Source organism: Mastacembelus armatus, chromosome 22, assembly GCF_900324485.2.
Source record: "Mastacembelus armatus chromosome 22, fMasArm1.2, whole genome shotgun sequence".
In the NCBI taxonomy this organism is placed as follows: domain Eukaryota; kingdom Metazoa; phylum Chordata; class Actinopteri; order Synbranchiformes; family Mastacembelidae; genus Mastacembelus; species Mastacembelus armatus.
In genome coordinates, this window is record NC_046654.1 from 14,405,939 (window position 1) to 14,432,894 (window position 26,956).

Sequence of the window (26,956 nt, forward strand, 5' to 3'; positions counted from 1 at the left end):
TACAGTTACAAATATATATTTTTTAATATTTGTTTTTGTATCCCTGCTCCACCCACTGCCGATTACCTGGATCAGGTGTGTTGAATCAGAAACTGGAAGATACCAATTCACTTAGTCTCCCCTCACTCCACCCTTATCTGAGATGGTATCTTCCAGCTTCTGAGTGACAGAACACACCTGATCCAGGTAATAAGCAGTGGGCGGGGCTGGGATAGTTGGGAAAACAACCAGGACAGTTGTCCTTGAGCACCGGAATTGGCCATCCCTGTTTTATGACAAAGGGCAGTCATATTTTGGGAAACGGTATATAAAAACGGGACAAAATGCAACATGCTAATGTGAAGTAATAATGGTAATAGTGGAGACCAACGCTAACGAGAAGCTTTCCGGTGTAATTCGCTTCAGTCGCCTGGAGCTCTTGAACGCATTATTTGTGTGCAGCCACAGAGCGGCTCCCATACATCCCCACCCCTCCTCCCCTCCTCCTCTCCTCTCCTCCCCTCCTCCTGTAAGCCTCCTCCTACATCTCCTGCGTTTGCGCCGCGGATGACATCACAGCTTTAAATATTCCCCTCGCTCCCTCCAGCCTCCTCAGCAGCAGCGCGCAGCCAGCGGGACGAGCCGCCCGGTCCGGCGATGTTTTAGCAGCTTAGCTGACGGCAGAGAGCAGCTACACCTCCGCGGTCAAAGTCAGACCCTCTGGCCCCTGATCACACGGTCTGGTCCCAGCACAGGGTCCTCCTCGGGGAGAAGAGCGCTTATTGGGCTACGTGGATAAAAGGTTGTGGAGAAGTGGACCGAGCTAACTCGGGCGTGGTAGCCAAAAAAAAAAAAAAGACAACAAAAAACTCATCGTTGTTCGCAGAACTTGGTGAAAGCAGCAGCCACCATGTCGCTGTCGGTGCCGCAGAACGGAGTGAAGGCGGATAGTGACCCCGTCATCGAGCTGTTTGTGAAGGTGAGACCAGCACCGCGGGGAAGTGTTTCATTTAGCCCCGAAGTTAAACAGAACCATCCTTCTGTGAGGAGAGGTCCTCAGTCTGCCTTACCAAGGGAAAAAAACCTTCACCGCTCTTTCTCTAAATGAACTCGGGCTTATCGTTGGTGTTTTGACTCCTGGTTGTCTCTAAATGTTGGATAGAAACGTTTAAAGATATATATTTTTTGAAATGTTAGGTTTTTACATCCCCAGCTCTCAGCTGCTGAGAGGAGCCCGCAGTGTCAGCAGCAGGGCGGGGGCAGCTCTCTCCACACTGTGGGGAAGGACGAGCCTGCCATGCTGGAAACTGGGCGCTAACTCGTTAACAAAAGCCCAGTGGTTGTGGTCCGTAACAGCCCGATCAACACTTTATGGCTTTAACTTTAACTGGCTGCGGTTGCATTTTCATTTCTAGGCCGTATAGAGGATACTGCATACATCGCTTGTCCAGCTGTCCTTAGTGGGTAGTGAGACAGAGTCATGTGAATGTAAGTTTTGGAGTTGGGTCACCTTGTCATGGCTCAGTGTGCCTGCACAGAGCTCCCAGAGGTTGCCAGTTTGGAGCTGGGTATTTTTCCAGTTTTGCCTTATGAGTATTTAACAAAACCGAGGGCCCCTGCAGCTGTAAGTTGCAAGCATCTGTCGTTATGGGTGTTTTTGATAGTGGTTGGTGTATAACGTATTTCCTTCTGCAAAGCTTTATTTAGGATGGTGATAGATTAGGGAGCTTGAAGGATGGTCCATAAATCATCCCTTTTTATGATACTAGCTCTATGGAAGTACTGCCTCCCCTAAAACTATAATCATGCACCCAGTCTTCTCTGCCTCAGCACTGATGATGATGATGATGATGATGATGATGGTGGTGGTGGATGGTCTGAACTGCTGTTTTCTTTTCTTCAGCCTGTTGCTTTGCTGGGCGGGAAAACAGCAGAGGAAAGGAAAGGGGGAGGCTTGGGCTATGGAGGGAGGGCAATGAGAATGGGAGGAGGCTCTGTGTTTCTGAATTGACTGGGAGAGGATGGTGTGGGTGGTGGGGAGGCAGTGGGGTGTCAGAGATGAGAACAACAAATGCCATGGTGATGGTGGTTGCTCGCAGCTGAGGGGAACATTTTGTTAATTTCCAAATTCACCCTTCATGCATTTGTAACCTTGTGTCCACGGCCACTGTGTGGGAGTTTTCTACAGTCAAAATAACAAGTGGAAATAACAAAGACCCCCTACTACTCGCTTTGTTCCTGTTGACTCTTTAAAGAAAGAGGTCTTTGTTGTGAGGTGCTGATGAGGTAGAGCAGCAGATGGGAACAAAGTGGCCAGCACAATTTCTCTAACCACCTCTCACAGCCTTCAGGAGAGTTACATCATCCCCAGGCCTGGGAGGTTTAAACATGTGGCCAGCTCTTCCCTCTGAGCTCCTCCCTCCTTGGACTGTGCAGCCTGCTGTGTACAGAGGTTTCTCCCCTTGTGTCTGTGTGAGGCTGTGATAACCTTTTTTTTTTTTTTTTTCCTCTATTGCTCTAGCATGGCTGTGTGTTACACACCAGAGTCTGCCATGTCAACATCTATTATTAATGCTGCTGTTCTTACTGTGCTGCGTTAAACACAGTCATGGGAGACAATGGCAGGCATGAGGGTTGCTATAGGCACGCTGCGTCGAGCTGGGCCCCTGGGAGCAGCTGATAATGAACTGTGTGCTCACAACACAGCCGTGTCAGATCTGTTAAGGCGCTGCCACATATCAAAGCTGACTAATTATACTTCTAGTACACGGGTTGCCAGTGTCTGTTTGCATAGATCGAGTAGGGATGCTTTTTAACCATTTAAAAGTAGCAGACTTACAATTTGTAGAGATTTTTTTTTTTTTTTTTTTTTTTTTGTGAGCAAAGTCTATAGCAGCGGTTGTATATATTGCTATGGGAACAGTTTACGTTGTGCTCTTGTGAGGGTGTGAAGGTGAAGCTCGTCATTGTCAGCATTTATTGCTCAGAGTTGTAAATGAATGTTAAGCCTTTATAAAAGGGAGGATTGATCCTTGATCTCATTGCATTGTAGCAGATTAGATATCGTTTTGCACACACGAGTAGTAGAATCTATACCAGTGAGCTGAAGAGTCCCTCTGCCCAGGATCCACCCATGTATGCTTCACCTGGCACTTTCACACATCACACGATTGAAGGGGTAATATGAAAACATGAATCTAATGAATTTCTGTGCTGTGATAATTGTGAGATACATTACTCAGGCACAAAATCAAAAAGACAAAGTGCAGCTTCATATAATTAAGCTGAATCCTTGTAGGGCCAGATGTGCTTTGAAATCTTTGCTCTGCTGAACCACTTTCCTTTTCTCTGTACTGATTGAATCAGACTGAGTGCTTGTCTCGAAACCTGTTCTGGAGATCCATAGTTGTTAATGTGCATTATTCTCATCATTAAATCAACATATTTGGTTTTTGTTTTCATTCAGTTCATTACCAAGTTTCCCAGAATGAAACCAGGGCAGACTTGCCTTTGAGTCACTCTCCAGCAGCGTACGACCCGACTGTGCACTGTGACAGCCAAAAGAATATGGATGAGTTAAGAGAAACACTCCACAGCATTTGTGAATGCGTCTCTTGGCTGCATGTGGGCTAAGGTCACACAAAGCCACGCAAAGCCTGCTGCTTTCTCCAGACGTCCGTACTCTTGCCAGCGGCGGCAGCCAGAGCCAGTAAACATGTTGAAGTGGCCCATCTGTGTTTGTGTATGTCCTCGGGACAGTCCCATGGGAACAGTGGTGTTGGGGGCCTGCAATACACCAGGGAGAGGTCTTAACAAAGCAACACTTTTTGGGGGGGATAATCAGGGTGATTGGATATACAGATTTATGTCTGTTTTCCCTGACTATGACAAAATATGTTATGGCTTATGGTAGGGCTGGGCAATATAGAAAAAAATCTTTATCACAGTCATTTTTCATATCAGTTGATATTAATACATCAGGATATAAACTAAACACTATATCAGTCAAACCTTTTTACTCCTAAGTGACATATAAAGACATAATGTTCATTTTGGTTAAAAGATTATTTATTTTCTTCTGTTTGAACATGGCAAACATAGTACATTATAAAACTGTATTACAAATAAAGAAAATAGTTATATATAATAAACCAAAATCTTTATTTGATAAAGTGTTGCAGGAGAGCACAATAAATTTGGTCAACTCCAAATAAATAAAACATCTTATTTCTTATATCTTGAATCTAAAATATTTAAGCTCGTTGTGCACCAAGTGTCTCTATTTTCATTACCATTGGCTGTTTATGCTTTCTGTCAAAAATAATGACGAGTTGTTAATGAGTTGTTAGAGCAAAGTTACATCACAAGTGGGTGGTAACCGTAAACACGTTGTAAACGCTGCTCAGTCTCATATTTCTGCTGCGCGATTGGCTGGAAGACCTGTCCATGTCGAATAAAAAATGGCCAACTCTCATCATCGAGGTCGACTTTAATCTTATCGTGATTTAACATAAAATTTGGTATTTGGAACAGCCCGGCCTTATGGTCACACCTCAAACTTGTAGTGGACCTGAGGAGCGAGCTGCTCATGTCAGATTCAACATGTGACAGTCAGGTTTACTGTCGCATTGAAACACTATGGCCTTTTACAGCGGTTACTGTGATTCACTCACAGTTACAGTGCAGAGTTGACCTGAAGATAACCCCTTGGTGGGTGATAGTAGTAACACCAAGCCTTTAACCTGCTTGAAATTCATACGGTTCGCTCAGTTTAAATGTTGATTTCAGCTTAAATAAAGCCTTCCTTTCCCCTTGGGTGGTGTTCTGGGCAATTGAGCTCTGTTTTTTTTTTCTTTTTATAGGAAAATCAATAGAGCAGTTTATTTTTTCCCAATCATATAGGAATTGCTGCAGTCAGCATTATGAGTTAGGGTACAAAGATTAATGGCTTGTTACTGTAATAGACTTCTGTGCTGTTGCTGTGGGCTGTGCATTATGAATTTGCTTTTGCAGCACTGCAGCTGTCACTGCTTCTTCTTTATAGTTGTCTGGGTGACTGACTCTCAGGAAACTGGCCTAATGGGGCAGTGTTATTACACAAATTTGAAGAGGGACTGTCCAATCACTCATTTACAGTTTGTGTCCATATTTTATATTCAGAAATTAATTTAGGTACATATCATAAGATTTTAGATTAGGTGATTGCAACAGCTGTATGCATGATCCCAGTAGTACCTGAATAAATGTCTCCTGTATAAAATCATGTTGTGCCAGTACACCAACAGGAAAGGCTTAGTTCAACCTATTAGCAAGAGGAAGAGTTTCTCATTTGTGCTGCCCAGTAAAGAAACCAGTGAGGCACTAATGAGGCACTCCTCTTTAGCTAAATGAGAGGAAGTGAGGCCAGACCAGAACAAAATAAAATGTGAGATGTAAGTAAATGGGAGATTTTGAAGATATCACAATCCAGAGACTGTTATTCATGAATTTGTATGATTTACTTTACGGCTAGTAGGCTGCAGGGTGTTACTGTGGCAGTTACAACCTACATAAGGACACGCAAGGAAAAGAAACATCTATATCTCTATTACATCACAGGCAGTGTCAGGTGTGTGTCTGTGTGTGTGCGTCGGTGTCTCTGTGTGTCCCCATCTCCAAATAGGGAGAATCTACTCTGCTTACTACACATGTAATTCAATCAATCATGATGCAGTCTGCTTGGGTTTCACACACTTCATAGCGGAGTTCTTCATAGCGGAGCCCACTGGTAGTGTATGTAAGTGTAGTACTATCTGGACTTGGAGATAAAATGGTGTTTTTTCTGTTTGGGTTTTTTTTTTTTTTGCCTCAGCACTACATGGTGATTTGATAGATAGAATATACAGTCTGCAAAAATGGAAAGGTTAGTGAATGGGCGTTTTGCATATTTGATTTTTATGATGTGAAAAGCGGCACAGTATGTCTCAGACTGGGATGAAACACAGTTCAATTGCAGCCCAGCGTGGAAATGATGAGCAAGTGGCCAGAGAGAGACACTGTGTCTGCTCTGAATCACTGATGAGAGGCCAGTGTTTTGTGTGGCCGTGGTGCAGGCTTTTGCTGCCATGCATATCTGGCATACTGTATGTGGTACTGGCGTGCCAGCATTGTGCTTATGCCATAGGCTGGTTTACAGCTGTCTTGACATGACATTTGTCGTGAAGAAACTGCCACAGGGTTGAAGTTAATTTAGATCAAATACTTGCTGCCTTGTACAGAGAAACTGCATTTTAAAAACTTAAACAACATTTAGGTTTTTTTTTTTTTTTTTTTTTTGATAGTTTGGGCAGACAAATGTTGACCTACCATGCTAACTTCCAATTCAAGTGTGACAAGAAGTATGTAAGTGTGAATGTCTGCTGGAGTCATCAGTCTGGGGACGATGAATGTTCACATGGGTGGAGTTTGTAGGTGGTGTCGACTTCTGTTTGTGTTGGACATGTGAAACAGCACATGTCCACATGACTGTTGATTTGCATGGCTGTCTGTTTGTTTTGCCAACATTTTGGATCTGCATTACTCATCACCAAAGAAGCTTCCTAGAAATCTGAAATGGCTTTTTGTCTCATCTCTTCTGCACCAAGGCTAACTTCAGTGGTCATAATATTATTAACATGACTTAGGCTAGCTTACATAAGACTCTTTCAAACTGAAGCTTCCAACTTTCCACAGAAACTGATGGCTCCTAGTGCTTGTGTGCTCCAATACAGTAGGCCTGTGTGTTACTGGAAGTATTAAGATTTCCAGTGAATGATGTCAGCCTGAGTCAGACACACCAAGGATGCGACGGTGTTCGTATGGGTTTTAATCCCCTCTACACTCATCTCTGACCATCCGCATACTCAGGGGCCTCAGTTTTTTGGTTTTTTTTTCTTGGTGATGTCCAAAATCTGCCCATACAGATTTAATGATAACTGCTGCCACCACAGCAGCAGCCACCAGGTTGAATTCATGCTCCTAACATATTCTTGGATGATACAGTTTCTGATTCAGATCAGTTTTACCAGTTTCACCAGTATATGTTGTGTTAGGGCTCACTTCCTGAAAGGTGCTTATGTTTAGACAACAAATATTTGAGAAGATTGTTCTATGAAATAATTACCAGTTTTGTATTGATGGAAAACAGATGGCGTTAAACTTGAAACTTATATTTAAACTTGAGATTGTTGTTTTTTTTTTTTTTTTTAACGGCGCAGAGCTGCTGTTCTATGGCTGATACTGATCACAGCTCTCCCTTACAGATGTATATATGACAGTGTATGGTCATATATGGGTCATGAACCTGACTTACTGTATTCCTTCAGTCTGGCTCAGTTCATCAAAGTCCATCACGGACCAAGTAACCCAGTCTACAGCCAGCTTCGAGTTCAGCTGCTCAGCGTAGTCACAGTCCTAAACCCAGCCCAGCCTGCATACTTGTCCAGCAACCAGGGATAGACGTTGCCATGGCTGCCCACTCCAAACGGACATTCCTGCTGTGTGTCAGAGCAGGAGGGGAAAGCTGCAGTTCTTCTTGCATCGTCAGATCCTTATTCGGTCAAAGTGAGGCTTGAGTTTTCTGACCAGCCCACCCAGTCTGGAGTATGAGGTGTGTTGTGGAGGGGAAGGCACAGGCCACCATGTTACTAAAATTAGGCTGTGAGCTGAGACTGAGAGGGCCGTGCCCAGTCTCAACAGGGTCCATTGTCCCTGAGTGCTAGTTACTGTAACTGTGATCTCATACTGCCAATCTAGAAGATGGTGAGCTCTTAAAATGTAATGGCTTTGTATAAGTACAAATGCCATGGAATAAGACAGAATAAAATTTATATGTAATTTTATATGTGTGCTTGTGAAATGTTACAGGACTGGATTTCTGAAAGGGATACCTTTTTTGTGCAAATACTCTGTCTCATGTTCAAGCTAGAGCCTGACCGATTATATCATTTTGCCGATTTTATCGGCTGATATGAGCCTATCGCAGATATATCGGTATCTGCAAATATGCCACAGATATGCAATTGTTTTTAAAAATGCGTTTTTATATGTATATATATATATTCTGTTTATCTATACTGTATTCCATATACAGTACCAGTCAAATGTTTGGACACACGAATTGAAATGCCATTGCCTGTGCAAGTGTATCCAAACGTTTGACTGGTACTGTACTATAATATACACACAAATAATATCGGCTGATATAACAATATCAGATTTTTTTTTTTTTTCTTACTTCATAATATCGGTGTCGGTATCAGCATTGGCCCCAAAAAAACCCATATTGGTCGGGCTCTAGTTCAAGCTAGATCATCCTCACTGCAGCTGAGATGTGTTACAACAGTGGTCGGATGAGAAAAGTCACAGAAGTGATTAGAGGAATGACCTCACTATGTTTGAGATGATAGTGTGTGTTTTAAAGATGTAGAGGCCTGACTCATTCTCATTGTATTGCTGTCACACTATCCTGGACACCTACTCTTAGATAACATCCAATTTAAACATGACTCACACCCTCCACTGGGCAGCTGTGTTTGTTTGGCATTAAATAAACAAGTATCTATTGACTCAGGGCCCATCTACTGAGCCTAAATAAAGCTTCCGAGTCCGTAAGCAGCAGTCAGCAGATATTGCTATTACAAATTTAACATCAAGGGGAAATCTCAGTAAATATCTCTGTGGAAAATTGTGTGACTGCTTGCTACATGTGAATCGTTTTTTGACAAAACGGCAGGCACTGAGAACGCTGGGAACTGGGAAGTGTCTGGAACTGAATCACTGATTTATTCCAACAGGTTTTCCTTACCTTATAAGGCCCACTTTGAAATGTTTTCTTGCCTCACTTGTGTATTTTATTGGGGTGTGTCCCCTCCTCCCCAGCTAACTGGTGACGTGCTTAAAACTACAAACAAAAAGTGCTTTGTGTTGTTGCTCTATATAAGGTTCTCCAGAAGCCCTTTTCTAAATGTTCCACTATGTTAGTGGCAGTCAGGGACGTTAGTTGGGTGGATGAGGATAATGTTTGGAGTGGGTGTCGTAAACCTCTTCTACCTCCTAGTTTTGGACCGTCGCCATCAAATAAGTTATTTTAAAGTCATCATTAAGCTAAGATGTGATTCAGGTGCTACTTTCAAACGTTATTCAGCACAGTTATTGTGGATAATCACTTCACTTGAGTCAACATGGTGAAATATGGGGCAGCTCTTCTAACCAGCACAGCAGTTTCAATGTAACAGGCAGCGGAAATGCAGCCCCACCAGCATCATCACTCACACTAAACAAAGCCCCCTCTTGGCGGGAGTAACAGGACATTTCTGGAATAGTTTCTCCCTCTTCCCCAAATGCCCAGCCCCCCTCTGACTCCACACAGGGGCCCAGGATAAGGGGAGAGGGATAAAGGGGGAGGAGGAGGAAGAAAGAAGCAGCGTGCCAAATGGCACACAGCTCCTGAAGCTTGCTATCTTTTCCCTTCCCCTATTCCGGATTATTCTCCTTCATATTGGGAAAGAATTACTTATGATCCATAATCTCGTTCCAATTTCCAGTAACATCTCACGTTCTGTTCTTTCACTCTCCCTCTCACTTGCTTTAGCAGAGAGGTGCGCTCTTCTCTGCTGCAGACTCCAGAGGATAGGAACATTGCCGTGGCCCTGAGAACAGACTGAGAGAGAAAGCGAAGTGTGAAAAGCCTCATTTGATGTGGCCTCTTCCTTCTTAACCGCCTGAGGCAAAGAACTTAGATGAACTCTGCCTGGAAGAAGGTCACTGTGGAAGCACAGCAACTTCACTTACAAATGGCATTTTGTCATGTGGTTTGTGTCTTTGTCCCCAGAGAAAGAGGACCCTGTTTACCTGTGAATTGGTAATCCCCTCCATTGCCATTGGCCAGACACAGATGACTGCTGTGCTGCATTGGGTCCCCTGAGATCCAGAAATTAATAGTTCACTGTAGGTGTAACACTGTGGGAAAATGGAGTAGTCATCCCATTTATGTCTTTGTGGTCCCCAATGGATCAGCTAATGCTAGTCTCGCTTAGTGATGACCATTAACCATGGTACCACTGACATTTCAGGGCTGAAGCCTTATTTTGAAATTGAATGGTGTAAGGTGTAAAGGAGACTCATTTGCTGAACAAAGGCAGTGATCTAATCCATGCTTTTCACATATTGAATTCAGAGGGAGAAAAGGGAGAGGGAGAGGACGGCCGCAGTACAATGGGCGCCAGCAGGCAGATCAAACAGAGCCGTCCCACTAGGCGTCACGCAGAGGACAACAGCAGCCAGCCTGTCCACACCAGCAAGGAGCTGTTGGACTGACTCAACACTCTAAAACAAAGTCCTCCATTGAAGACAGTGCCTGCATCCTGATTATCAGACAGATATTCTTTGAAGATAGTTAATGAGTTAAAAATTATTTGTCATCCTTTGCGTATCTATCGGCAACATACTGGAAATAATTTGTGCATAAATGGTAGATTTGTGTAGATGCTTTTCATTACCCATAGACTTACTTTGCATATCTCCTATACATGTGCATAGAGAGCATAAAAAAGGACAGATGCAGAGGCAAGAACTCCAGTGAATGAGATGCGATTAATGGCACAAGACCCAGCCAAAAAGAAACAATATTCAGCCATTTCACAAAGACTCTGTTACAGTATTATGCTTTGAATGACCTCCATGTTTTCCCTTGTGAATAGATGAATACACACATTCTTTTTTGGCCTGCCCTGTCTGGAGAATTGCATACCTCAACAGGCTTGGTATCCACAGAGCTCTACACCAAGTCTATAATAAAAGCTTGTTAGAAGGGCCTGGTGGTTTAAGTATTTTAGAAGATGAAATGTTTCTGTCATTGCACTGTAAATGAAAAGGAACAAATGAGAACAATATCTGATTTCAGTTTTGTAGTGATGATTCTCAGTTTTCCCATGATGTGGTTTAACTGAAAATTGAATAGGCTCTTTTGGAGAGGACATAGCAGATTTCATTTAGATACAGTGCTGAGTTCAGTTGATGAAATGAAATGCTTATTTTACTTTGATACACAAACCAAACCATATTTGTACTTTTCTGTACTCTGCTCACTCCCTACATGGTCCTGAGGTGAGCAAAGTAATGGATAATTTGGAAAGTTAGAGAAAGAAAGAAGGCATATTACCAAGCACAAGATGACTGGTGGGAAGACGGGGGATGTCTCTGACGGTTTGCTGCACCCTCCCATAGCCTTTCTAATTACTGCTTTGTGTGTCTGTGTGAGAGAGAAACCGCTGCTCGAGAGGAAACAAGAGGCCATCTGAGTCTTAATAGGTCCAGAGGTTTCCTCTTACCCTTTAGACAGTAGTTCTGCAGATTAATGGCAGGGGAAATGTGCTGAAGCATTAAAGACAAGGAGGTCGGCACTCTGCTGTTTCCTCTCTGTCTTAAGTCTTCTCAAGGGCAGCCTGTAAAGTGTGTGAGAGAGTTACTGTAAAATGCCCCAAGCCATAAAGGTTGTGCTACTGAGATGTGATCTTTGTCAGGATCATCAGGACCGTTTTCCGTTTTGGCCTCTGGTATCAGCCAAGTGCTGTCAGTGGTAGAAACCTATAACAGATGTTTTTCAGATTAGCTCCTCTCTTGTTTTATGCTTGCTGTTATTAAAGCTCCACCTTGACTTAATGCAGACATGCCAGCCTGTACGCATTTTGGATAGCAGTAATAATAATGTCTTGATGATATAATTTATGGAACAACTCCCTCTAACTTTGTCTGTTTATTGTTTAAGGCGGGAAGTGATGGCGAGAGCATTGGGAACTGCCCCTTCTCTCAGAGGCTCTTCATGATTCTGTGGCTTAAAGGAGTCGTCTTCAATGTCACCACTGTGGACCTCAAAAGGTGAGTCCTGCGCTCATTCTCCAGTTTCTTCTTCTCCCTTTTCTAACACATCCTGACATATCCAGGGTCACAGAGGGCTGGAGCCAGTCCCAGCTGACACTAGGTGAGAGATGGGGTACACCCTGGACAGATCACCACTCTATCACAGCACTGACACATAGAGACAGACACAAACAGGCAGTTTACTCACCAACTAACCTAACTCCAAACTGTATGTGTTTGGACCGTGGAGGAAGCTGGCACATCTAGAGAAAACTCACACAGACATGGGGAGAACATGCAAACTCCACACAGGATGGCCCCCGGGTTTGAACCCTAAACCTCCTTGCCGTGTTAACCGATATCTTCTGGTTCTGGGTGTTTCCACGAAGACCTCAGCAGCACTGTAATGCTTTGATCCAGCCCCACCTCTGACAAGTTTGCTGTTTCTTCAGTGCTTATTTGGCTTTCCCATGACCCTTTCCCCAGCCAGAGAAAAATAAACAGACTCTGGAGATACTATTTAGGGTTTATCACTCTGCTCGTTTCCTGTCCAGACTTTGGTGGGCAACATGTTATTTATTTTTTTTTGTTTTCTTACCACTAGCATTAGAAAACTGGTTATCCTCTGCAAATTTGTATTTCCTCCCAGCTGCAAGTAAACATTCTTTCACATGTGGATTTCACTACCAGAAGCATTTGACCAACCCTGATATGTTTTCCCCAGAATGATTCATCTAAATGCTACTTCAACATTTTTCCACTCACTAAGCCCGGATTGGCAAGAGCCAAGTTATTTTCAGCCATTTTCAGTGATCAGATGGATGGTCTGGTTTCTATGGGCCTTTTTCACCATGTGTGTTTGACTCAGACAATTCAAGATTTCTGACGTTTTATTTCCGAAGTGTGGTTCAGCCATGTGGCATCTGGTTCATCACAGGGCGTCTCCTTCTTTGGGAGATAGAGATCAAGGCTAACTCACAAAAACACAACAGAGATGTACTAGATAAACACTATGACCTTTACTTTTTCCATTGTGTGTCCATTGTTTTCACATGTACCTGCACATTCAAAATTAGTCTCTAGGTTTCGGTATATTTGCATATATTTTCGGAGCCAGAGGGCATGTAGCATAAAGCGGTGCGTGCTGATATCCTGTAAAAAGCAATGGAGGATGTCCGCCTGCTTAGCAATGTCTGTTTTCCCCTTGTTCCTTAAACAACCCTGTATCTCAAGGGAATACTTAGTGCTTTATGTTTATTTCTTTTTAGAGGGGACAGCAAGTGCAGACTTTGCTTTTTCTGTGCTCTATATTGACTATAAACATGAGCATGAAATATAAAATGACTGTGGGGCAAAAGAAAAAGAGGCGTTTCACTGTAGTATTTCAGTGGAAGAAGAGTGTGTGTGTTGTCAGTTTATAGAAAGGCATGAATGTCACATGTCTCTCACAACTTCAGATGCTTTATCTTGTCTTGCTTGATGTCCCCCGGGTCAAGGCTACCCTGTTAATATTTTTCTGTGATGAAAGCCGGTGATTGTCATGGCAGTTTCTTACACACTCCTCAGTGATATGGGTGAAGGTGCCACTTCCCTCTCACATGCCAGAGAGTTGAAGTCATTTCCTATTTTTTTGGGGTTTTTTTTGTTTTTTTTCCTTTCCTTAGATGGCTTGTGCTAGCTAGCCATCATTATGTACATATTCACACAGGACGTCTTAAGAGTCTCTGTGGATAGATGTATTGGTGGATTATATTAGATCAGGAGAGGATTCACACTTTCTGCTGTCTTACATCCGTCTATATATCTCTAACAGTTGTTGAGACACTGCTGTGTGTTGTCTTCATGCTGAAGGGATTTAAGCATCTGGGCTCTGTGGATTTCACAAGCCGTGTTCACACTACTCATTCAACACATGCTCATTTTTTTGTTTATGTGTGTCACTGTCATCTGCCTGCCAGAGACATCTGGTACAAAATGTGCTGGTTTGAAGGCTGCAGGGAGGAGGAGACAGACAAACACACAGTCAAAGACAGAACAGCTGAAGTTGGATAAGGAGCAGGGCTGGATGGTTTTGGAAATACATGGTTTAAAGTGCACAGCACTCTGTTACTTGAACTACTTTTACAGCCTAACAACTGCAACGTATTAGCTTAGCAAGCACACATTATAAACAAATAATTGTTTGCTTGCTTGTTGTAGTCAACTAAGGTTGGCCCACTCTGTCTTCCAGGAAGCCAGCAGACCTTCAGAACCTGGCCCCCGGCACACACCCACCCTTCATCACCTTCAACGGTGAGGTCAAAACTGACGTCAACAAGATCGAGGAGTTCCTTGAGGATGTCCTCTGCCCACCCAAGTAAGTTCCTTCTCATCCCTGTGACAACAGCTTACTCCACCTATACTGCAAACACACTGCAGGCACGAGGAGAGTGGTATCTTTTCTGCAGTTAGCGTAATGTAAACTCAGAATACACCTGCCAATAATCTATATTGTCCTTATTGTGAATTAAAAACAGATCACAAATCTGTACTGTCATTACTTTTTACTAGTGTTAATTACTTTTATTATAATTACATTAACACCAGCTTTTAGGAAACAATATTCAAACAGGAGCAAAAGGTGTATTGTTGGGGACTGTTTTGAGTGATGGTTTTTTTTTTTTTTTGTTTGTTTGTTTTTTTTTGGAGGTCATTCTTCTACATACATATGTCTTTTATTTTATGTATGCAGGTACATTAAGCTTGGTGCAAGGCACCCTGAGTCAAACACAGCTGGTATGGACATCTTTGCCAAGTTTTCAGCATACATCAAGAACTCAAAACCCAATGCAAATGAGGGTAAGTTACCTGTATCTATGTTTGACACACAGGTACGCTATGCAGAGATCCAGAAACCTTCCTATTGTGCAGGCAGAGTTCTCGTTGCTAGGCAACAATGGTAGCCCTGCCCCGAGTGTTACGGCCTCACTCAGGAACACAGGGCTTTTGTTCTGCTGCCTCCTCCTATCCTCCTGCTCCCTGTCTCACCTGGAAAACCACAGAGCAGCTATTCTGATATTGAGCTCCTCCTTTTTCTCCTTGGTTTGATGCACCACAGTCCCCAAGCACTACATAATCTCAATTGATAAGATTATGGGTGTTATATGAAAAATATGTAGTCTATTGTACTACTTTTACATCTTGGGGGAGAGCATTTGTGGAATTGTTTCCTTGGAAGAATGTTTATAGTATTTACAGAATACCAAAGATTCTATATTGTCTTTTAGTCGGCTGGTCTCCACCCTGGGAAAATATTGAACCTGAACCATCCATGTGATGTGGATGTGAAAGCCAAGACTATGTCAACAGAGTTTGAGGCTGAATCTCATGGCTCAACGATAAGTGCTCTCCAGAGGAAAAGGTCACAGCTACTGTTGAAATACTGAGTTGAGCGTGCTGTGGTTGTAGTTTAATAAATAATCCAACCATTGTGTTCCATGTGTTCCACTGAAATGTGTGGTCGGTAATAAGTTTGTCATTGTTACAGCAGTGGACAGTTGTTAGAGACATTGCTTTGTAATAGACTGGGCTAGATTGTACGTGTGTTCAAAATATGTCTCCTGCATTTATCATATACAAGTACATGCACTCAAGGTTTTGTGCCGTGATGAAATGCTGCCCCCATGTGGTCGGTTGGCATATAGCTGAAACTGGTCTCAGGAAAGCCTTGGGACAACATTAAAAAAAAAAAAAGTTCTAACTTTGCAGAACACATTAATAGCCAAACAAAAACGTTTTGTTGTTCGTTGTATATGACTTTTCAGCTCTGGAGCGTGGGCTGCTGAAGACACTGCAGAAGCTGGATGAGTATCTTCGCTCGCCACTGCCTGATGAGATCGACCATAACAGCATCGAGGACGTCAAGGTCTCCAATCGCAAATTCTTGGATGGTGATGAAATGACTCTGGCCGACTGCAACCTGCTGCCCAAGCTGCATATAGTTAAGGTGAGTGGGTATTTTGAATGTCACTAAAATGTTTGTAATAAGTCGTGACATGTAAGATGACACAGTCATGGTACAGCCTCTCTAGTGTTTTCTCACTTAATTGATGTAATTAGTTTTCTTCTCAGGACTCTGGGGCTGTACAGACTCTACTTGACAGGACTCTCTTGTTGAGTGAGACAAACGTTAACTATATGTATTCTGAGATAGCTGGCCTCGCCTAATTCCCAGCTTACTGCGGCTGTGCCCAGTTTCAGCCTGAACAGTGGGCTTCTCAGCCAGAGTAAATGAACACATCTGTGTGCCTTTGAGATGAATAACCTATTGTTTTGAAAATACTGCTATTCTCACCATCTGCTGTTGATAATGTTGGCGACAGTATTTCTCACAATAAAATGAAATAAGGCACTATTTCCATGAATAATGCTGTCTGTTTTTGGCAAGCATTTTAATACAATTATCAGGCTGCGGCTAATAATTTGCACTACTGATTAATCTCATTTAATATATATTATATAATTATATATAATGTCAAAGTATTCTATGTAATGTTAGAAAACTCAAATGGCATCACAATTTCCTAAAAACCATGTTTTTGAAAGTTCTGTCTAACAGTTCAAAACCCAACGAGGTTAAGTTTATTGTTACAGCTGACGGAAACTGCAGATGGCACCTCTGGACTCTGGACTTAGACTTTTCAAGCTTTTTCTTAAATTTTTATTTGGTAAGGTCTTCACAAAGGCTGTCATCATTAGGCTATAAAAATATTCCCTTAATACTTGTACTTTTTAAAGTAATTTAATGGTTTACTAATTTTTACAGCTGTGACAAGCTTTTTTTTTTTTTTTTTTTTTGTGGTTATTTACTGAAGCCCAAGGTGATGTAACCACATTGCTTATTGTGTCTAAACTAATGATTGATCTAATGATTGAAATACTTATTCAGATTCATTATTTGTTGATGAAATAATGGGTGCACAGAGTCTTCACTGGTGTTCTTGGCAGTGGGGGAAAAGGTTCATGGTGCAGTTTGTATGATTAGTAGCATATGATTTGTGACTTGGGATGCCTAACCTTCCCTGCAGGTGGTGGCTAAGAAGTACAGAGGTTTTGACATCCCCAAAGAGATGACAGCCATCTGGAAGTACCTTAACAACGCCTACACACGCGAAGAGTTCACCAACACCTGCCCCAGTGACAAGGAGATCGAGATCGCCTACGGAGACGTAGCCAAGAGGCTGGTCAAATAAGCCTCTCAGCCCTGTCCCCTCCTCACCTCATAACCCCACCCTACACTCCCCTACACCTCCTCCCCTCAGCACTGGGGCTGATGGGCTCATTCACAAGAAAAAAAAAAAAAGGAACTCTGGACTTCTTTTCCTTCTCTCATCTACAGCAAAACCCCAATGCATGGAATCCCTCTTGATCATTTTTCTGTTTTATTTTTTTAACTTTATTTTTTTTTTCACTTTACAGCAAAATGTCATAATTGTTTCATCTATTGCTGTTGTTTTCATTTGCTGATGAATGTTGTGAGGCGATTGAGAAGCAGCCAGGCATGTGATTATCAGTGCTTATCAGTGTTGGGAGTCTTAACAGACATGCTCCCTGATAAGTGACCTTCAAGCTGACCTCTCTGCACGCAGGGAAGGGTCACGGCCTGTTCATTTTCTGTTGTCTGTTTAATACCGAAGTCGCTCTTTCTAGGTTTGCTATAAATATGAAACACTGAGAAGCTGTTTTTTTTTTTTTTTTCCTGTCTTTGGGCTTATTGAAAGGCATTGTTAACAGTGTTGAATAGTCAGTGTTTTAGGTTCAAGTATTTGACAGGTTTATGTAGAAGCTGAAGCTAATCCAAACCAGAATGTTGGTTGACATATCAAGTAAGAAATGCTTTATTTAATGTTGAGCTGTTTTAAATTAAATCAACACAATTGTAACTGCAGGTAAAGCTACCTGGTATCCATGCTCTGATTTTCCTCATTGCCTCAAATAGTCACAGATTTTGTAGCTCAGCTCAGTAAAATTTCCTGTAACGGCTGCAGAAGTGACAACTCAGGACAAATGTAACCTGAGGTCTAAGAAATATTCAAACATATGTAGCTTACAAATGTTCAGTAGTGTAGCCAGTGTCCATTAAAGACACCAGGTGACTCTTTTCTCCCTTATGAAACATGAAGGAAAGTCCCCACTTCAGTTGTGCTGATCGTAGCAGCAGTTTGGTTTACGCATCACAGACCAAAAGGGGCACATTATTCAGGTCTCACTGTGGATAAAATGACTCCAGTTATATATATATATATATATATACTAGTGAAGTTTAAAATTGAAATGAAGAAACCACACACTTGTTTTTCTTCACAGCATACAGAATAAACACTGTGTGTTCATGCCTGGAGAGGTGACACTATCACAAAACAAATTGACAAGCGTAGCAATGACCATAAATCTGGTGGAATTTCACTTTCTCTTATATAGATTGATCTCTAAGGTAGTGAATGTATGTTATGATACAGTAGCTCCAAAAGTGCTTTAGTGCAGACAAAGCACAACCTGTTTTTCTCCAGTTTGCCATGTTTTTGAAGTAAATTTGATAAAAAAGGAATTGTAAATATTTGTTTTGATTGCTCAGAATTCAATATGTGAATTTTATACGTTTCATTAGAGTTTTGAGGAAAACAGGCCTTTTCTTTTATTATTTTGCCTGCTTGGATTTTAATTCTAGATTAAACCATCTCCTCTTTGCCTTGCCTGTTTTCTCTTTGCAGATGATTTACAGGAAGGTTTTCCTGAGGTCATTTCATTACAACACAAATATGAAGTTGTACAAAGAAAACATCCAAGCTATGCCATGGCTTTTTTTTAACAATATTGACTGAATTAAAATAAACTTCTTGGCACTCTGACTTGTGTTGTTGCTTAAACCTTCAGCGGTATATTTTGGTGACTGGGTTGCCATTGGTCTTCTATTAGCGTACACATTTTTAAGGGTATCGCTCATAGCCCATACCACCGTCTCCTTCCGAGCAGACCATGTTCACATAATTTGATTCAGCATCGAAGATGTTAATGCTTAAATATAACAGTGTTATTTGGTCAAACAAGTTATTTTGGTTCAAGTCATCACAAATGTAATTGCTCACTTCCAGTGGCTCATAACCTGCGTTACTGCATAAACAACATGGCTCCTTGTAAAAACGGACATGTTATCCAGCCTTTTATCTGAAGGCTTCATTACAGCTGAGCTTGAATGTTTTTGTTTTTTTTCTTAACCTTGGGAACAGCAGACTTGTTGTTTCCAAAGCTTTTAACCACATCTTGTGGTGCCCCACAGTTGTCATGGAGATGACAAATAACTCCCATCAGCTGAGGAAAGGCCACGGGAGTACGTTGGCCCTTCTGCTGAGAATTGTTTTGTCAAAAAGCTTCAGTTTTAAGGCACGTGTCTTTGGACTGATACTGACGCCACATTGCATGACCTTCTGCTGCTTTTAGCTGTGCTGGTATCACAGCATGTGCGATACCAGCACCCTAAACCTGTTTAGATTGTTTACATCTTTCCAATGTGTAAACATGTCTTCCATGACACTGTCCTATTGAACCTGTCCTCACATATCAGATGTCTTTATGGCCAGAAATCAGGTATGTAGCAGTTTTTATGACCATTCACTGAACTGACATAAATTGATATTAAATGTCACAGTTTAATTCTGTTTATTTAGGCCTTAAAAACAAATACATGTCATTTCCAGAGGTAAAAATACACATTTGGGCCACTGCAGCACAAACATATGGTGTAAAGGGGCTTCCTCTGACTTCCTTCTCTGCTCATATTGGGTTTCTTCCTCTGTTGTGAATCTATTTGGTGGTCACTGACACAGACATACCCCTGGGCCAAAGCATGTTTGTTTACAGCTCTCACACTCTCTCTCTCTCTCTCTCTCTGTCTCTCTGTCTCTCTCTCTGTCTCCCTCTCTGTCTCTCTCCAAGGAATGTTTCATTTGGGTGTCTACCCACTGCAGGCTCCACCCTCCCCCCGAAGACACCATCTCACAGTCAACTTGATGTTTTTCAGCCAATTCCCTACTGTTCTGAAGCACAAACAAGTCTAATCTGCAGGGCTGATTGCTGCCAAAGTTTCACAAGAGAAGGAGAAAAAAAAAAAAAAAAAAAGGTGTGGGGGTGAAGTAGTTTTTGGTTGCCATCCAGATCATTAAAGTGTCACATTTCAGCCCCCCAGACACTCTCTGCTCCCTTACTGGTGCACACTGAAACATGGTTTCCACTTGTAATTGACAGGGAGGAAATCTATCTAGACGCAAACAGACGCATGTGTGTTTTTTTGTGTGCCTGAGTGAGGTAAGAGAAGACACAACAAAGCTGGCTATTATTCAGACCGCACACTTATTACAAGCAAGATGAGTGTGTTAGTGTAATTGAGTAATGAAGGTGAGGGAAGGAGGGGCTGAGTATTGTTTCTTCAACATGTTGATTATATGTGTGTGTTGATAAAGTAAGGGTATATAACACACCATGAGAGGGAGCTAACAGGTCACATAAACTATGAACAGACAGCTTATAGCTAGTAGCCTCTTAGTGCTGTGTTAGAATTTCTTCTCCTTTCCTCCTTGTTCTCTCCTTAACTTACCATTATATAATTTTGTGCCATTAAGGTTTTACTTTAACATATAAATCAATCAGGTTGTATTTTTCATAAATCTGTTGTTCAGACAAACCTTTTCTGTTCTGCCACAGACTCTTTCGCTGCAGGGCAAGTTCACTTTGCAGGTTTTGCAGCCATTTATACAGCTGGTTAAATATTGACACTGGTAACATAGCTCGCTCATAGGTACACAGTGATATCCCAACTGGGTTTTGGACTTACAATGTGTGAAAGACCTTATTTGCATATGAACTTTGCGCACCTGTGCACCCTACAGCTATAGGTTGCCTTGTATTTGCTTTATGCTGTTCTTTGACAACACAAGGCTATTTGGAGATTCATGGCTACAATGTTAGGACTTTACAGAGATTTATTGTGAAATCTGTTTTGCTTTGTAGTTGCCAGTAATTTGAAATTAATGCAGATTTTCTTGGCTTGAACAGGCAATGTCTGCCTTTAGTAGCTAAAGAGGCCTGGCTTGAATAGTGGTTTTAGTCGAGTTAGACAGTTGGCTACACACGTATTATATACGTGTGAAAACACACAAATCTTTAATCTTTGAATGATAAATATTTTAATTTTAATACAATAGAATTCTTGATGTACAGACTAAAGTGACCCCTTTAAACAAAGGGGTATATACTTTTGACCTATATCACCCACTAAAGATCATTTCATTCAATAATTCACAAAAACAACACAAAACGGGAGGAAAGAAATTAGAATTTTCTGTCTATCATAAATGTGTTTGTTTGTTTGTTTCTGACACCTCAGATTTGATGTCTTATGACATGTTGGGACACTAGACATGTGGCGACAACATAATAATTATGTGGTCATTAGTATGCATTTCCTGTTTTCCAGCTCCATCCAGCCAATTAAAATAAAAACTGGGAAACATTTCAAGTCAAGCAGCCAGAAGTCAAATGTACTTTTTGTCACACCTTGAAGCAAAATATAACGTTTTTAGCTGTCTAAACACACTGCAAAACAGTACACTTGTACGACATGTAAATGAACTAATAACATTAATAGACCTGGCCCCTGTTTAAGAGCTTTGCTATTGTATATGCTGGCTCGCTGGCTGGAAGAACTGGCACACCTTAATGGAAAAGAACCACAACTAATGTTATTATTTCCACCTATGTTTTCCCTGCGATGAAAGTGCAGTCAGACCCAAATCCGCTTGGCAGAATTTACTCGTGTAGAGTGGCCAAAAGCAGGAGAGGACACGGAAACGCGTGGGCAAAGTTGTAAACATAACGTGCAGGACGTAGCGTGGCCAGCAGGCTACCAACAGCAGTCCACAAAGGCCTGAATTAGCCAATCAGAGACGAGCAGCAGAAATTAAACCAGCAGCCAACCCTGCGTGCTGTTGTTGTTGTTGTTGTTGTTGTTGTTATTGTTGTTGTGGAACAGTGGTGAAGTTAAGGGACTCCTGTCAGGCCCACTACAGTTCTGCAGACCTTGCAGCCCCCGTAATGCTTTCCATGCACTTTATCTGCGCCTTACATCTCCAGCAATGTTGGCCTTTATTCAGGAAATATGTTGGCATCAGCTCGCCTCCTTCAAAATACTCGTCGTCTGCGACTGGTTAGTGGGGCTGCTGAGGGTGTGCTGATCCTCCAGCAAGGTGTGTTTTTCTTGCCAAACTTCTTCGCACAAGTCGTACAAGCTGTCACTGGCCCATCATCTTGTGTGTGTGTTTTGGCTGCAACAGTGGGTTTTTGTCTGGTGTCATATAGTTACTCATAAATAGGCCTGCATAGCTCTGAAAAACACATCAGCATGCTAACAGTGATGCAGAGTGGCACACTGGAGGAAAGCATGAAACTGGAGAATTTTCTTAAATATTTGCTGCGTTCAAATGGGTTTCAGATGCAATAACTATCAATAGTTTAGTGATTATAGTTGGTGTCAGGACGAGGATAAATAAGTTACAGGTGTATTTCAAAGGTTCACTGTGCACAAATTACAAGACTCAGACTCAGCTAACATTTCTTTCTAGAGGCGTTTGCAATCGAGATAGAAATAAATAAAGTACCTATAGCTGTCAAATAAATGTTGTGGAGTTAAAAGAACAATGCTTGTCTTTGAAACGTAGTGAAGAGATATAAAGAACCACGAAATGGAAACAGTAAAGTACCTCAAAATTTTACATTCCATAAATGGTGACCTGTTTTTATAGCGATCATTTCTGAGATAGTAGTAGTTCCAATGAAAATCGCTGTGTATGTTTCTTGGATTATTCATAATAATTACATTTGCCTCCATTGTATTGGGGTTGAAGCAAAAAATGAAATGTGCATGTTTAGGTACCACTGCAGGTAGGGTTATTTTTAACTGACTGACCCTTTAACTGGAGTTGGTGAAAACTTCAAAAACAGAGCTAAATACACAGAGCTACTGTGTATTTGTTGTGAGATCCTGTGTTCCTTTCGATGTATGCTGCCACTGTGGCACATACTGCATTACAGTGGAGGTAGATTTCATAGTGGTGTTCATTGTGGCCATCAGTCACCCCCATCAGCTCCCAGACTGCTGAGTAACAGACCGGCTTATCTGCTGGCCACAGTGCCTGTAGTCAACCAGTCGGGGTGGGTTTTGTGTGCTCACATTGTTTATTTTAATCCTCATTAAAATGTGGTGGGGTGGCTTTCTCTCTGGGGTTCAGTGGCTACTGTGGTGGGGAGATAGGGTACTGTGGTGGACCCCCTTGGGCGATCCACAAAAAGCTGCCTCACCCCCTTCCCCTGCTCGACACTCACCCTATCTGCGTACTGCAGTCACACCCTGTGGCAGAGCTGTGGTTAACTGTGGCTGTTGGCTGGTAAAGAGGCATGGTGAGGGCGCAAGGATATAGATTGAAGTAGGAGAGATGGCATTCACTATAGTCACCACTAGAGGGCACTCAACCACAGTAATCCAGAAGAGGGGGAGCTCTGACTGCCTGTAGTGACTAATCTCCATGGGTTTTGTTCTTATCTCCTGGTCAGCACTTTTTCACAGGAAGCACGAGAGGTGGTGTGTTTGAGGAGAGGGCAAGTGTGTTAGTAGGGGATAAAGACAGATGATGATCTTGTGAGTGAGCACTAGAAAGATTAAAAGGGCCACTAGGAGTTTTTTTGTCAGCTGTGGGTCTGAAAGACACCTTGTGACGTCAGGTGTTTCATGCCTCGGGGAACCTTTATCCAGGTTGTTTAGTCTCTTTGTAAGACTACAATAGAGGCCTGTTTTATTTTGTCTTTGATGGAAAAAATCTATTAGACATAAAAGACTTTGCTCTGTCAGCAGCCACACCCCCAATTTAGCTCCACACAGAAGAAGATTTACCTTACAGTTTATGTTACGTTAGTGTGTCAAAGTCTGGCACATATCTGTCTGGTATGTGAAGTGTTGTGTCTGTGCACTGTAGAATACTGTGTGTCTTTAAGTGCATATTTTCATAAGCAAACCATACTCCTGTTCCCCTTTTAAAAGAAATCAGGAAATGTCTGTTGGGTGTCCTGATACTCGCAGGTGTGCGAGTGTATGCGTGCGTGCTCGCCTTTGTGCTGAAGTGAACTAGCAGGCTCCCTTTCAGAGACATATAGCACATCTAAGGGGAGAGAGAGGAGGTCTTTGAAGTTCTGGTTCTGCCATCCATCTCCAGTCTGCTGACTTTCTTTTCATGCCAGCCACTGCACAGGCCAGGCCAGTAAAAGAGAAACGCCCCAGCTGCCTCCTCCCTGCCATGTCGCCATGGTAAAATGACAACAGACTACACTCACGTGCCCCTTACCGACAGTAAAACTCCTCTGTGTTTTGATTTTAGCATTTGTTCCATCTGCAGCAGTCTTAAAACAGACTAACAGTTGTTTGAAGCAGATGCTAGATATTACAGCACAGTAGAAAGAGTGGAGAGGCCTAGAGCAAATGGCAGTTAACCTGAAGTCCACATTAATAGACCTATCTGATCTGCCCGTGCTGCAGGTGCTGGCCCTCCCATCCTTGGTTTACTTTACTTACCAGCAGCTGGAGACGATGCTATGACGTTTAGCTTTAACACTGAAGGAGGAAAGCAGCAGGAGGAGGAGAATGAGGGGAGATGTATTGATTGCCCTTAGCTGCTCCTTCGTAGCCTTTGTGCATAGTTTGTGTTGGCTAAGTCCTCTAGCCTAATGGCTTTTAGACTTCCATTAGGTCGTTGCAGGCAGCATGGTTTAAGTAAGTAACAAAAGGCTCTGTCAGAATGTTTTAAGCATTAATAAGACAGTCAGTGTTACTACTCCAGCCTGTCAGCTCATCAGGAACGCACAAGTCAACATCACAAAGCCAAAAGGCTGGTTTACTCTCGTCATCTTCAGTGTTTCTTTGGCTGCACTGTTCCTGATCTGCCCTGAGCCAGATTAGCTTTTAGACTTTTTGGGAATTGGTTTGATTGAGCAGTGAAAGCTGTGGTTCATTCCCCTTGTAAACTTGCATGTGTGTAGTAAAAGTCCTGTCTCACACTGACAAACGCAAAGAAAGTGCCAGGATCTCTGAACATTTGTACAGTTCGCTTAACAAGGAGAGACCTGTGGCTCGATACTGGGAAAGGGGCTCAGTAGGAACAGGCTTAGGAGGGCTTCATTGTGTTATATGGCGACAGAACCGCAGGCCTCAACCACCATGAAAGACAGAGCCAGCTGGGTTTCAGGGAGTTTTTCTCTTTTGAGCTGTTTTCTGGTTCTGCCTCTAAAGCCATCTTGCTTTTATAAAAGTTGTTTATTAGGAGCAAGGTCCCTTTCTTTAGTGGATAAAGGCGCTGTGGCCTACACTGTTTCAAATAACTATAATTATCGGGTAGGTCTGGCTTTGACGCCACACTTACTGGCATTCTGATATGAAGAAAGGAATCCACATATCTGATATGTGTATGGCTTTACAAATATGCGCAGATGCATTCAAATACATGCACATATATGCTTACTTCTCCCAACACATTTCATATTTAAGCCCAAATCATTAAGTTTGATTCTACCTCACTGGTCTGTGGGTGCAGGCTGCTGCACTGCCCCATTTCGCCCAACAGTCTCCTCTGCTTTGTGCATGTTGTGTGATGTGTTTCCCACTGGTCTGCCTGTCTTTAATGCCACTGTGTCCCTGCAATCCCTCAAAGTCCTGGGCTTTAATGCATCGGTTACCGTATTTTTCCACCAAGATGACTGTCGCTTGCCGGGAAGGCTGCACATTTTGTGTATGTGCGTGCCACTTTAAAGCCATTTTTGGAAGAGTCCCTCTGTTCTCTCTGCACCAGCGCTCAGGCTACGGAAGCCTCCTGGGTCCATTTCTTCTGTGGCTCAACCACATGCCCCCGAATCCTGCTTTAGTTGGAAATGTGTCTGTTTTTTTTCCAGCCATCATAAAAAAAAAGACAAACTCCTCTACTGTCTCCCCATCCTATATTAACAGGCTGTGTTTGGCCATGACCACACCACAACAGATCCTCTCTGGGTTGCCGCTGGTTACAGAAAAAATCAACACCTCCTATACTCCAGACTAAAACTTTTCAACATGCAGATCCAGTGTCCCCCACGCACACTTGGCCTGCTCAGTCATCAGGAGGTGCATGTGTATACTGCTCAACCCTCTCACCTTTAAGGTCCTCCAAATATAGTGTCCAAAAATGGTTAATTTGCTTGAAGTCTTTGGGCTTTAATCTCTTGGACTTTGTTATTGGATGTAATTTAACTTTTTGCAAAGTAAATGTCATTTTGTTTTGACATGTACGCAATTAAAAATCATCATGTCCCCATCTATCCTCATTTTGATTTTCCAGAATTCACCCTTTGCTATCACTGCCCCCTGAGACATAATTTAGAGGTGCTACAATAGAAGCTCTAGGCTGGTTTCTTCTTTGCTGGCTGTTCTCTGGTCTGCCAGCCTCACAGGAAACAATAGAAGACTAGAACAATGAGCTGGCTGCAGATCAGTAAGGGTCTGCTTTGTCTCTCCCAGACGCTATGTCTTATTTCCTCTCTGATTACTCATGCCTGCCCGATGAGCAGCACAGTCACACTTCTCTCTGTCTGCCTGCCTGTGAGAGAAATCACAAAGAATGGACTTTTTGTAGGAGGCTGGTTTTGATTTGAAGGCTGGAATGCCTTTGTGATAATGTTTAAAGGTTGGCTGGCGGAAGTGTGAAGAGATGTGTACGAGACTAAAGGAAAAAACGAGGAGAGTTATCATATAGGTTCATGATTCAGGCACATTAAGGTGTGAAAAATCACATTTTGGAAAATTACGTGGTTGTGTGTGTTGGTGCGTTTTCACAGATTTGACAGTTACTATTGATGGGCATCCAGAGTATGCCCATAAACAGCCTTTAAATGAGGGAGTAGAAGTGCTGGCACTGAGGTCCAAATGTATTGCCACCCAAGCATGCAGCTCGCCTGCTGTAGGCTAGGTCCCTTTTGACTGGCCCTCCCTACCTCC

The 26,956-nt window shown here is 42.4% G+C and overlaps 1 protein-coding gene across 1 annotated transcript; it reads left to right on the forward strand.

The window, feature by feature from the left end:
• Nucleotides 1–579: 579 nt before the first annotated feature.
• On the forward strand, nt 580–18,743 carry clic4 (chloride intracellular channel 4). The gene is made up of 6 exons (XM_026308013.1): nt 580–958; nt 11,765–11,874; nt 14,087–14,212; nt 14,588–14,694; nt 15,660–15,841; nt 16,923–18,743. Exons 1-6 carry the CDS (start codon nt 890–892, stop codon nt 17,085–17,087), a joined length of 759 nt encoding a protein of 252 aa, XP_026163798.1. The 5' UTR covers nt 580–889; the 3' UTR covers nt 17,088–18,743.
• The last annotated feature ends 8,213 nt before the right edge of the window (nt 18,744–26,956 follow it).

Coding starts and splice junctions, on each gene's coding strand:
- clic4 (XM_026308013.1), top strand. CDS start 890: ATGTCGCTGTCGGTGCCGCAGAACGGAGTGAAGGCGGATAGTGACCCC. Junction 14,695..15,659: donor AAAACCCAATGCAAATGAGG/GTAAGTTACCTG, acceptor ATGACTTTTCAG/CTCTGGAGCGTGGGCTGCTG. Junction 15,842..16,922: donor CCAAGCTGCATATAGTTAAG/GTGAGTGGGTAT, acceptor CCTTCCCTGCAG/GTGGTGGCTAAGAAGTACAG.